The 12,572-nt window shown below is 38.2% G+C and overlaps 1 protein-coding gene across 2 annotated transcripts in view; it reads right to left on the bottom strand.

Annotated features, from left to right (window-relative positions):
* Nucleotides 1-195: 195 nt before the first annotated feature.
* Nucleotides 196-12,572, bottom strand: part of klhdc3 (kelch domain containing 3) — a 32,438-nt gene continuing 20,061 nt past the window's right edge. For both annotated transcript variants that reach the window (XM_073834792.1, XM_073834793.1), the window contains exons 9-10: nt 2,377-2,450; nt 196-311 (exon numbers count right to left, since the gene is read on the bottom strand). In XM_073834792.1, coding sequence (XP_073690893.1) covers nt 229-311; nt 2,377-2,450 — 157 coding nt within the window. In that variant the 3' untranslated portion in view covers nt 196-228. The remainder of the gene's footprint in view (nt 312-2,376; nt 2,451-12,572) is intronic.

Genomic DNA, 12,572 nt, shown 5'->3' with positions numbered 1-12,572 from the left:
GTGTGTGTGTGTATATATGTGTGTGTGTGTGTGTGTGTGCACTTGTACACCTATCTTTGTGAGTTAGGGTTTGAGTTTTAGACCATTGGAGTGAAGACATTTAAGGCCTGTTTTATGGATCAGGCTGTAATTGGGTAAAGGTTAGGTTTAGGTTAAGGACTGTATTCATATATGAAGGCTGAATGTCAGTGTTGTGGTCAGTGTTTGAGCGTGGGCTGGTTCTGACTCTCACCTGATGTCATGAGGGAGTCCAGACTGATCCAGACTGTACTGAATAACTGCTAGCTTGCATAAAGTCTTCAGATTAGGACCTGTAACACATCAGCATGAGTTTAGTAATACATTAGCACACATATTCTAATCACACTTCTGCCTATAGATAATGTGCTATTGCTGTAGATCTGAACGAAGGGTTCAGTCGGTCAGTGGGTGCCGTGAGGCCGTCGGTGTGCGAGCGGAGAGCCATACATGGTCTTCCGCTGACGCTCACGTGTGAGTCCTGACGGCCGCAGGAGCTGAGAGCGATGCCAGAGATGCGCGTCTGCAATGCTTCCCTGCTCTATTTTTCACCTGCTCCTGTGGAGCCGCTCTGGACACGCTGCCAAAGGAAGTGCCTTTATTTGGTGCCGGATGCACCTCGCCGTGTCCGTCTGCCTCAGAGAGAGAGAGAGAGAGAGACGGCCTCCACCCACGGGGTTCTGCGTATCCACCGCTATCACTGACAGCCCTACACTATACATGACTACAAATATCACTCACTGTAGGACACCCAATGTCATGGAATTTGGCAAATGCTGGATGAATAACTAAAGAGTAGGGCTGTGCACTTGATCAAACGGTGAACTGCTGTGTACATGTGCAAATTACTGTAAAATTGTTAAGATAAGGTTTAGATTATGAATCACTTACATTTAATAAAACCATTACATTAAAGGAGTAGTTCACTTCCAGAACAAAGATTTACAGATAATGTACTCGCCTCCTTGTCATCCAAGATGTTCATGTCTTTCTTTCTTCAGCTGTGAAGAAATTATGTTTTTTGAGGAAAACATTTCAGGAGTGTTCTCCATATAGTGGACTTCTATGGTGCCCTGAGTTTGAACTTCCAAAATGCAGCTTAAATGCAGCTTCAAAGGACTCTAAACGATCCCAGCCGAGGAAGAAGAGTCTTATCTAGTGAAACGATTGGATATTTTCTAAAAAAAAAATTACAATTTATATACTTTTTAACCTCAAATGCAGATGCACATGCATACTCTGTGCACTCTGCTTCAAGACAGTTAGGGTATGTCTCAAAACTCCCATCTCATTTTCTCCTCCAACTTCAAAATTGTCCTCCATCGCTGTTTTACCTTTTTTGTAAAGGGTGTTTGATCTTCTTTGCACGTTCACTTTGTAAACACTGGGTCGGTTCTTCTGCAGCGATGGAGGACCATTTTGAAGTTGGAGGAGAAAATGTGATGAGAGTTTATCGACATACCCTAACTGTCTTGAACCGGAGTGAACAGAGCTAGACAAAACCAGCATTTGAGGTTAAAAAAAAGGGTATAAATAGTATTTTTCTTTAGAAATTGGATGATTATTTTGCTAGATAAGACTCTTCTTCCTCGGCTGGGATCGTTTAGAGTTCTTTGAAGCTGCATTTAAGCTGCATTTTGGAAGTTCAAACTCAGGGCACCATAGAAGTCCACTATATGGAGAACACTCCTGAAATGTTTTCCTCAAAAAACATAATTTCTTTACGACTGAAGAAAGAAAGACATGAACATCTTGGATGACAAGGGGTGAGTACATTATCTGTACATTTTTGTTCTGGAAGTGAACTACTTTAAATTCAATAACAGCATTAAAAAAATGAAAACAGAGGAGACAGAATTTAGGAAAAATAAACTATTACATATAGTCCTAAATATGTAGTTTTATAAACTGTTGTTAAATTGTATGTCAAGTCAAGTCAGCTTTATTTAAATAGCACCTTTAACAATACAGATTGTGTCTAAGCAGCCTTACAGTATTAAAAAGGAAAGTAGTGTGTCAATAATGCAACTGTTGCAATAATGCCAAACGTACGTACATTTCAGAATTTCAATTAATTAAACTTTTTTTGATTAATACAATTGTATTTATCCTAACAAAAAAAGGAAAATTTGAAACAGAATTTGGAAAAAAAATAAAGTAACTATATTCCTTTTAATCTGTCATGTCATGCTGTTTTTATTTTAGTTTCTGTAAATGTAAAGGGTTGGGGTCAATCCAGAGTCACATGAAACTATTGTAATGCAGCTCCTGACACGAAGGAGATGCTTACTGTACAGCTACTAACTATGAGCATTGATTGTGATAATAAAGCAGACTGAGAGACAGACTCAAACTCACTGAAGTCCAGGATGTACAGGTCCGAATGGTCCATGAGGTTGAACTCGTCGCCCATCCCCTGCTCCGGACACGGACTGAAACACAAGAAAAAACTCATCGACACAAGAATCCAGAACACTGCTTCATCAAACGCCATCAAAACACTCATTTATTTCTGGAAATTCTCTGCTTTATTTTTCAGAAAGAGAACAGTAGCAGAAGTCTGGAAACAACCGTTTGCCATTCTCTGTCCTCAGCAGAGCCGCTTATTGTTGAGCTGAATAATGATAATACTGTCTTACTACAGCTACTTTACACCACAATGTTGGATTCATTTTGCATCACAGTAAAGCTGCTTTTACAACAACCTCCATATAAATAAAGGTGACTTCTTTTTCCATGCTGTTATGTTAAAGACAAAGCTGTTGAATCAAATAAAAAATGGATCAGAGATCGCAGGGCAGCTTCTTGAAAAGCTATATGAAGTATCTTCTCGTAAGAACCTCTTAAGGATAGGCATGGGATGATAACTGGTTTCAAGGTTTACCGCGGTTTGAAAAAGTCACGGTTTCAAAACCGCAAACAAAAAAAGTTACAGCGTTCCTACGATATGTGCATTTTCTGTGTCATCAAAGTGAAAGCAGTAATATAATGCTGCCTTCATGTGCTATCGTAATTATGGTACATACCAAAATCAGACATGGAAACTGCACACGAACACCCACTCATGTTGTAATTTCCACTGGAAAGCTCAAAATTTTTGTGAATAATTTTACAATTATTCCCTCATCTAAATTATTTTTTACAGATTTTTAAAGGCCAAGAGTTGTTTCTCCTACACTGAGACATAAATCTCCACTTCAGCATCACTTACACACACCACACTTTACATTTGTATTTACATTTTACATTTGTAAAACCAGTCTGAAGTAGCACGGGTTGTATGGGTCAAAATTAGTCTTTTATGCCAAAAATCATTAGGATATTAAGTAAAGATCATGTTCCATGAAGATATTTTGAACATTTTCTACCGTAAATATATCAAAACTTAATTTGTGATTAGTTATATGCATTGCTAAGAGCTTCATTTGGACAACTTTAAAGGAGATTTTCTCAATAATTAGATTTTTTTGCCCCTCTCAGATTCCAGATCTTCAAATAGAAATTTTTTGTTCATCATTGTGTCAGTGTTTTTTTTTTTTTTTCGCAAGCTGATAATTGTAAGTTAATAAAAACATCATGGTTCATTAAGGTCTTTATGCATCCCTGAAAACATAGTTATTGCAGCTCTGTCTAGAGATCATCTTAAATATTACACAGTGCACTTTTAACATTTAAAAAAAAAAAAAAAAACACTCGCTGGTTCTCAGGTGTCTTTGAGTGTTTGTTTATTTTTGGAACTGTCACTAATGGTCATATTTTTGCTTTGATTAGCGATTGCATTTTTTCTATTAAGAAGGATTTGTTTTTGAAAATGTTATTTTGTTGATTATTGTTGAGCTGCAGGCTTAGGCTCACACAAGTGACTGAAATTAAATTTAATTAAGAAGATTCAATTTTTGATTTTAATTATTTTGCCTGATGTTCCATGTTACGAAATGTTCTATATGTTTCCTAAAATAAAATATACTGTGTTCAGTTAAAAAAAATAAAATAGTTTTTTTTACCCAGACATTTAAATATAACATTGTAGAGCAGTAATTACAATACCGTGAAACCGTGATATTTTTATCCAAGGTTATCATACGGTCAGAATCTTATACCGGCCCATGCCTACTTAAGGCTGGCTAATAATATAGTTTCTGACCTGAATTGCGCTACGTAATACATTTGTACTTTTACCATCTAATTAAATGTATAAGGTAGTAGTGTCTATTGTGATTTTTTTGTATTTTGTTTACGAGATTGTGTCTTTTTCTGACAATAAAACTATATCATATATCATCACATTGTCATTATCCAGACCTGGAAATCACAACAATTTAAAAAAAAAATCACGACAAGTCGAAAAAGATGAAAAAAGGTTTTAAGCATAAAAACAAGAAGTGTAATACTGCTTTAAATTGTTGTTTTTCCAAAAAAAAAAAAAATATTAAAAAGTTTTCGGTTTAATTTTATCGCCTTTTTTATTTTTGTTTTTCTGAGCAAAAAATAAATTATCATACATTTTTCCCTAATTTACAGAAGATACTCACTAAAATGTCATTCAGTCTCAATCTTGTCAGGCATATTTTCCAACAAAAATCAATTTATGACATTAAAAGATCAATTACCTTCACCCCAAATATTAATTAGTTAAATTTTTTAAATCACGACTATCCTAGGTTTTGCCCATTTGTCAGTAAGAATTGTTTTACTTAAAACACAATAAAATGTAATATGCTCCCTTATTCTTTTATATATATTAGTATGTACAAGTCAGAATAAACATGTTGTTTGAATTTTGACATAAATATTGTGTTCCACTGAATGACAATCTAACACTATTGCAACCAAATTTTAACATTTTATTCTCCAAAAACTTTGAAACCTTAAAAGTAGACACTTTACTTACATTTAATGTGCTTTCTGGACATAAAATCACTTTTGGAAATTCCTTTTGATGTCTTTGACCCCCATACATTTGTGACCCTGGACCACAAAAACAGTCATAAGGGTCCATTTTTCTTTAATCGAATAAATTGATGTATGGTTTGTGAGGATAGGACAATATTTGGTCGATTTACAACCATTTGCAAATCCGAGGGTGCAAAAAATAAAAATACAGAGAAATTCGCCTTTAAAGTTGTCCAAATGAAGTTAGTAGCAATGCATATTACTAATCAAAAATCAAGTTTTGATATAGTTACAGAAAGAAATTTACAAAATATCTTCATGGAACATGATCTTAATATTTTTGGCATAAAAGAAAAATCAATTATTTTGTGCCCTATAATGTATTGTTGGCTGCTGGTACAAATATAGACGTGACACTTCAGACTGGTTTCGTGGTGCAGGCTCACGTTTCGGTTCAGAACTCTGATGGTGGGATGAATATGCAGATGTTTGTTCAGTTCTCCTGCTGATGGACACAATGGTGAAAGTTCTCCAGTCAACACTAGTCGGCTTTAAACCCACTACTCTTCAGCAGCAGAAAAACACTTTTCTTCTCATGTTACAATATTGCTAAAAGAGGAAGCTGTAAAACTCACAGACACCTTATCAGAGACAAACACACACGGGACCCGCAGGAAACGCTGGAATATCTCACACAAACATCTGCTTCCTGCTGACACACCTGCACCGAACACCATCATCAGGGTCCAGAACCGCTCCGTCACGCTCCGGTATCGGCTCTGAGCGCAGGACGCGGTTGGGATTTTACGTTCCTGATCTTGCCTAAACAAACAGGTCGGCGGTTTAGAGGGAATCAGAGCGGTTCGGGTCCCAGCTGTGGAACTCATTACACCCCCGACCCACCGGGAGGTCAGCAACCCGGATTACGGCCAGACCTTTATCAGACCCGCGGGCCGTTACGTTAACGTACGCACGCTCCTATTTATTTACCTTCATCGGCGGCGCAGCGCTCAGAGTTAATGAAACGTGGCCTATGAACCCCAGAACAACACCACGCCACAAAACAAATACAAACCACAGACACACAAAGACACACGAGAACATCAGAGAAGAGCAGAACACTGGCTTCAGGACGACACCAGACTACACTGCACTTCATTAATCACCAAACCTAATGGTGAAACCAGTCTGAACGTCATTCATACAGCGACGTCTAACACAGTTCATAATCACATCAAAATCCAGCACATGTTTGTTTAGAGCTGCTTCAGTGCTTGATCTGTGCAGATTTCTCTCCTGATTCAGACCACTTTTTCACCAGAGGAAGCGTTTTTTAATGTATTTGAGTTAAAAACGTCTTAATAATGGATTTGTTTCAGCTTTTGTCTTCTCCAGATGTTAACTGATGGACTGGAGTGGGTTATTGTGGATTATTGTGATGTTTTTATCCGCTGTTTGGACTCTCATTCTGACGGCACCCATTCACTCCAGAGGATCCATTGGTAGTAGTAGTATATTTTTACTTAATGCCATGTCAGCATCTTAGGCTATTTTTATGGAAAAACTATTAAAAAATACAAGCATAACAAATACAATAAAATTTACTACAAAATCAATCATTTTGACCCATACAGTGTATTGTTGGCTATTGCTACAAATAAACCTGTGCTACTCAAGACTCCAGGGTTTAGTGCTCCAGGGTCACATATGATAAAAATTCAAAAAGTTTTCTGGCAAAACTATACTCATAACTCTTAAAGTGAGTTCAGTTCATAAAAGAGTGTTCTATAAACATTAAAAGCGGGACAGTCCAATAAAAAATGTTTGACAGAAAGGGGAATCTTGCAAAACATGCATTGAGTAGGGTCTTCACCTTTACGCAAAAATGCACGAGTCAGTCTTGTGTGACCTATGCGACAAAATCTGTTTGAAATTTCCGATGGATTTCATGTAATTTAGAATCCATTGGTGAGCAAGTGATGGAACGATGACTGATTCTGTTATCTTCCTGTTTATCTCCGCTTTGAATCAATCTGTATCGTATAAAGCGCTATATGAATAAATGTGACTGGACAGATTCAGTCTCAGTTCTGTTGGTTTCCAGTAGCGGAAATGACTGAACGATCACAGACTGACAGCAGCGGGATGATAAAGACAGTGAGCGACTCTGAAGAAGCAGAAACAGAAGACAGACACACAGACAGATAGACGGGTCAGTGGTGAGACACGTGATGTGAGCAGAGCGCTCGACGGTGTGAAAGTGTTTTGTGAGTTTATGAGGTTTCCTGGTGTTTGACGGCTCATTTGTGTTACACGATCAGCCGAGTATCATTCAGGAGGTTCCTCCTCCTCCTCACTCACTCCCCCTATGAAAACACACTCACTGTTGGACACAACACCACTGGGAATGTCACTGGAATCCTCTAAAGCTTCTCTGGCTACAATCACCTCATTAGCCTGAGCCTCACCTTCTTAAAAGGTCACTAATGAAGAAATGAAAGCCCCCCGTTTGCTTGTTTGCCCGTCCGAACACTCCGACAGGGAGACACTGTTTCTCTACAGAAACCTTCAAACTTCCTTCACAGAGGGATCTCTCACACACTCACTCTCTCACACTCACTCTCTCACACACACACACACACACACACACACACACACATTAATGCACTTCTCGTGTCCTGGTTCTGACAGGGAACTAATGTGCGTTGCGTTTCCTCTTCCTCTTTCCCTAAGAGCCGGAGTGCCGAGAGCTCACCGACGGTCAGGAACTCATCGTGCGCTATGACTTCCTGTGGAGCGGCTTATCTGTGGAGCACAGACGCATTACGATACCTTGTTGGTAGAAATCATCAATGCTGAACAGCCAATGGAAACATTGTACTGCCGGCCAAATAAGAGCCTAGAGTGATCCGGGGGGATGCGGTCCGCATCTAGAGATCAGGAGATCCAGTCTATCTGTAATCTGGATCTCAGTCTCAGGTGGACTATCAGAGAGCAGGGTTTAAGCAGCGGTTAATAACGTCTGAGAGACGCTCAGCGCAGGATAATGAGGCTGACGGAGTCTGGGTTTAAATATAGACGCGGCAGAAACAGAGCCCAATCCAGCTGATATCGGCCCGTGTGAAAACAAAAATCAGCACAAATTATCGGATAGAAATGCCCTTATCTCTGGCCTGTAAACAAGGGAACTGGGAAAACAACGGATGTTTGGGGCCTACTGAGGCGACTGGCTTTTGTACAAAACGCAGAAAGTGAGTTTTGGACGGACGGACTGGGTTACGCTCTTAACCGACCCACATGAGAAACGATATTCTGACAAATCCACGGAGCATCGTTCATCGAGTATCGTGTGTTTGAGACTAGAAGAGAGTAGTGTTGCACAACATACAGCTAATAAAAAGGTATCTGCTTAAAGAAAAATGGTACGATTGCACATTTTACTAGTACTGGTACATTAAGAAAGCATTTTGATAAGAGCCGTATTAACACTGTTTATATAGGGTCCTATGATTGAAGCAGCGCCACATAGGCTGCCAGAGCAAGACTCTCTTCGTGTATTTTTTTCTTTTTTTTTTTTTTTGACTAAAGAAAACACTGTACCTGTTGTTATTATTATTATAGGCAAAAAAAAAACTGAAGTTAATAACTGGTATTTTTCTGCTCAAAGCGGTTTCGGAACAGTAATAATACAGAGAAATGCAGGAACAGAAACGTTCAAATACAGATTCTACCAAGGTTTCTTCTCCAATTCTGTCACCTGATGGTGTTTGGGTTCCTTGCCATCATCACATTTGGTTTGATTAGTTGAGGTTTAAAACACTTAATATTCAGTGATAATATTGATATGCCTGCACTGACACTATCATAAGGGTCAATTTATGAAACTGAGATTATTACATCACATGAAAGCTGAATAAATAAGCTTTGCATTGATGTATTTGTTAGGATAGGACAATATTTGGCAGGGATATTTGAAAATCTGGAATCTGAGGGTGCAAAAAATCTAAATATTGAGAAAATCACCTTTAAAGTTGTCCAAATCAAGTTCTTAGCAATGCATGTTACTAACAAAAAAAATTTCTAAATTTTTAAAAGTTTTAAGTTTTGATATATTTACAGCAAGAAATTTACAAAATATCTTTATGGAACATGATCTTAATATCCTAACGATTTTGGCATAAAAGAAAAATCGATAATGTATTGTAGGCTATTTCCACAAATACACCTGTGCTACTGGAGGTTTTCTGCTCCAGGGTCACAAATGAGAACTACTTCATAGCAGCGTTTCAGCTGAATTGAATTTGTCTCATATTTGATCATGTTTATTTCCCGTGAAGCTGCTTTAAAACAATCTGTATTGTATTCTACAGAAATATTTTTTTTATTCCTGAAGCAGCATCAAACAGTCAGAGCAGGAGTGAGACGTGGGTTAAGCGTGATGCGGCCGACCGACGGACAAACATCAGTCTCTCATTCATCATGGAGAATCATAACAGCATCATATCATCAACACAGAACACACTTCAGAGACTCACAGGGGAGCAGTGAAGACGATCCGAACGTGACGGACGGCTCAGAATCGACAGAATGTCTGTCACATGATGCTGAGATGCGTGAGAGCGTCTGCTGATCATCTTAAGTGCGTTTCGTCTAGCCAGCGACGATTTAAGCTGAAACTCTGACTAGACTGACTAGAGCTGTCTACAAACACACACTGCAGGAGGCACACACACACACACACACACACACACACACACACACACACACACACACACACACACACACACACACACACACACACACACACACACACACACACACACACACACACACACACACGCTCCCTAGCTCTGTCTGATGACACCAGTTTCTCCAATAACATTCACTGCTTTGAACAACTTCAACCAATATGTGACCCTGGACCACAAAACTCTTAAGTAGCACAGGTTCAGACCGATTCAGAGCAGACTTTCAGAGCAGCGGCGCACACAGTGGTTGCAGAACAACACTGGTAACAAATGGAAGTAAACGGGTAAAATCCATGAAATAAGTTTAAAAAAAAATAGAATTGTAAGATAATGTCGGAATTGCGAGAATAAAGTCAGAATTTTGAAATATAAAATCAAAGATACCTTTTTTTTATTCTTTTATTCCATAGACTGCTACTTGAAAACCATAGTTTTCTGCCACCAGACAGGCTCCGACCACAAAAACCTCATCCCTGTTTCGGATCTGTAAGACTATCTAACCCCAGTTTAGTTGAATAACAGTGTTTATCACTGGGTGACAAGCTCTTGTAAAATGCAGAGAACATTTAGAAAATGACGTCTAATCAATATAATCTATAATCTTTTTAAATCTAACTATTTTGTACTGTATTCGTGTAATTCTCTAGCCGTGAAGCCTATCTCTTCCGGGTTTTCTGCAAACATGATGCGCGTGCATTCCTAATGTTTACAAACCTATAATTGGTCTATATTTGTAGCAATAGCCAACAATACATTGTATGGGTCAAAATGATCAATTTTTCTTTAATGGCAAAAATAATTAGGATATTAAGATCATGTTCCATGAAAATATTTAGTAAATTTTCTACTGTAAATATATCAAAATATAATTTTTGATTAGTAATATGCATTGCTAAAAACTTCATAAAATTCTTAATATTTAGATTTTTTTGCACCCTCAGATTCCAGATTTTCAAATAGTTGTATCTCAGCCAAATATTGTCCTAACAAACCATACATCAGTTAGGGTTAGGTTTATTCATGATGTATAAAACTCAATTTAAAAAAAACGGACCCTTATTCCTGGTTTTGTGGTCCACGGTCATATATTAGTGTAACGCGTGTGCGTGTGTGTGTGTGTGTGTGTGTGTGTGTGTGTGTGAATACACACACAGAATAGTGACTCACACACACACACACACACACACACACACACACACACACACACACACACACATTACAGTAATATATGACACACACACAGTAATTGGACATCAGGTTGTTCAGGGATGCAGGAGGCTGATGGGAAACTCAATCATGATTCTGTTACGTAAAAAATATCCACTTCTGAATGAAAAGATGAATCAAGGATGTGACTCACCCTTCAATCTGATACATTTTTACTGTAGGACTGACTTCCTGTTGATGACGTCACAACTCTGGTTGAGCGGAGCTCTGAGTGACCAATCAGAGTTGAGAGACCAGAAGAGCTGTGTTCAGAGGAAATGATTTCTGACTGGGTTCTATTATTACGGCTACTTTCATCTTCACCGCATCTTTGAGCACAGAGTCGTTTCACCTGCAGATGCGTCTTAAACCATCACTCAGAGGAAGTGACATCACGACTGGAAATTACAATAAGAAAGCCACAAACGCAGCACGCCGCTGTGAGACGAACGACGCTGAAATAAACCCTCAAACACACTCAACCAAAACAAACAAACAGAACAGAGGCGGCTCATCACCAATACAAGCTGTCGTCCCACGCGCTATCCCAGCATGCCAATCTGTCACGCTCCTGTTTACATCCGCCGCCCGTCCCAAATCTCTGGACTAGCGGCGCAGCGACGAGCCGGCCAACACGCCCCCAGACCGACATCCACAATGACATCAGCTGACCCACGATCATGTGACCGACCGCATCACACATCAGCCCTTCACACACACACCAATCAGATCAATAACAGAGGAAACCAGGCTTGCAGCAACACACAACAATACACTGTATGGGTCACAATTATAGATTTTTCTTTCATGCCAAAAATCATTAGGATATTAAGATCATGTTCCATGAAGATATTTTGTAAATTTCTTACCGTAAATATATCAAAACTTAATTTTTGATTAGTAATATGCATTGCTAAGAACTTCATTTGGACAACTTTAAAGGTAGTTTTTCCCAGTATTTTTATTTTTTATTTTTTGCACCCTCAGATTCCAGATTTTCAAATAGTTGTATCTCAGCTAAATATTCTCAGATCCTAACAAACCACACATCAATGGAAAGCTTCTTTATTCAGATGATCCATAAATGTATATGACTGGTTTTGTGGATCACCTACAAAAGTTCGGAATTAGTAAGATTTTAATGCTTTTTAAAGGAGACTTTTCTGCTCATCAAGGCTGTGTTTATTTGATTAAAATCCCCCCAAAAAAACTTTATTCCTGTGATACAAAGCTGAATTTTCAGCATCATTACTGCAGTCTTCAGTGTCACATGATCCTACAGAAATCATTCTAATATGCTGATTTATTACTTTTATTATCAATGTTGGAAACAGCTGTGCTGCTTAATTTTTTTTTGTAACCTGTGATACTTTTTTGAGAAGTCTTTGATGAATAAAACATTTAAGAACAGCATTTATTTAAACACCTTATCTTTGCGGTCAGTATTTTCTCTCTTAGAAAGAAACAAATACTTTTATTCAGCAAGGATGTGTTAAATTGATAGAAAGTGATAGTAAAGACTTACATTGTTAGAAACGATTTCTATTTTGAATAAATGCTGTTCTTTTTAACTTTTTATTCATCAAAGAATCCTGAAAAAACTAGGTTCCAAAAAAATTAGTGGTGGGCCGTTATCGGCGTTAACGTGAGACTCTTATCGGGCGATAAAAAAAAATATCGCCGTTAATCTATTCTCAAAGTTGGGTT

The sequence above is a fragment of the Garra rufa genome, chromosome 2 (assembly GCF_049309525.1).
Source record: "Garra rufa chromosome 2, GarRuf1.0, whole genome shotgun sequence".
Lineage (NCBI taxonomy): Eukaryota > Metazoa > Chordata > Actinopteri > Cypriniformes > Cyprinidae > Garra > Garra rufa.
The sequence above is the reverse complement of the archived record's forward strand: the minus strand, read 5'-3'. Positions and strand labels throughout refer to the sequence as shown.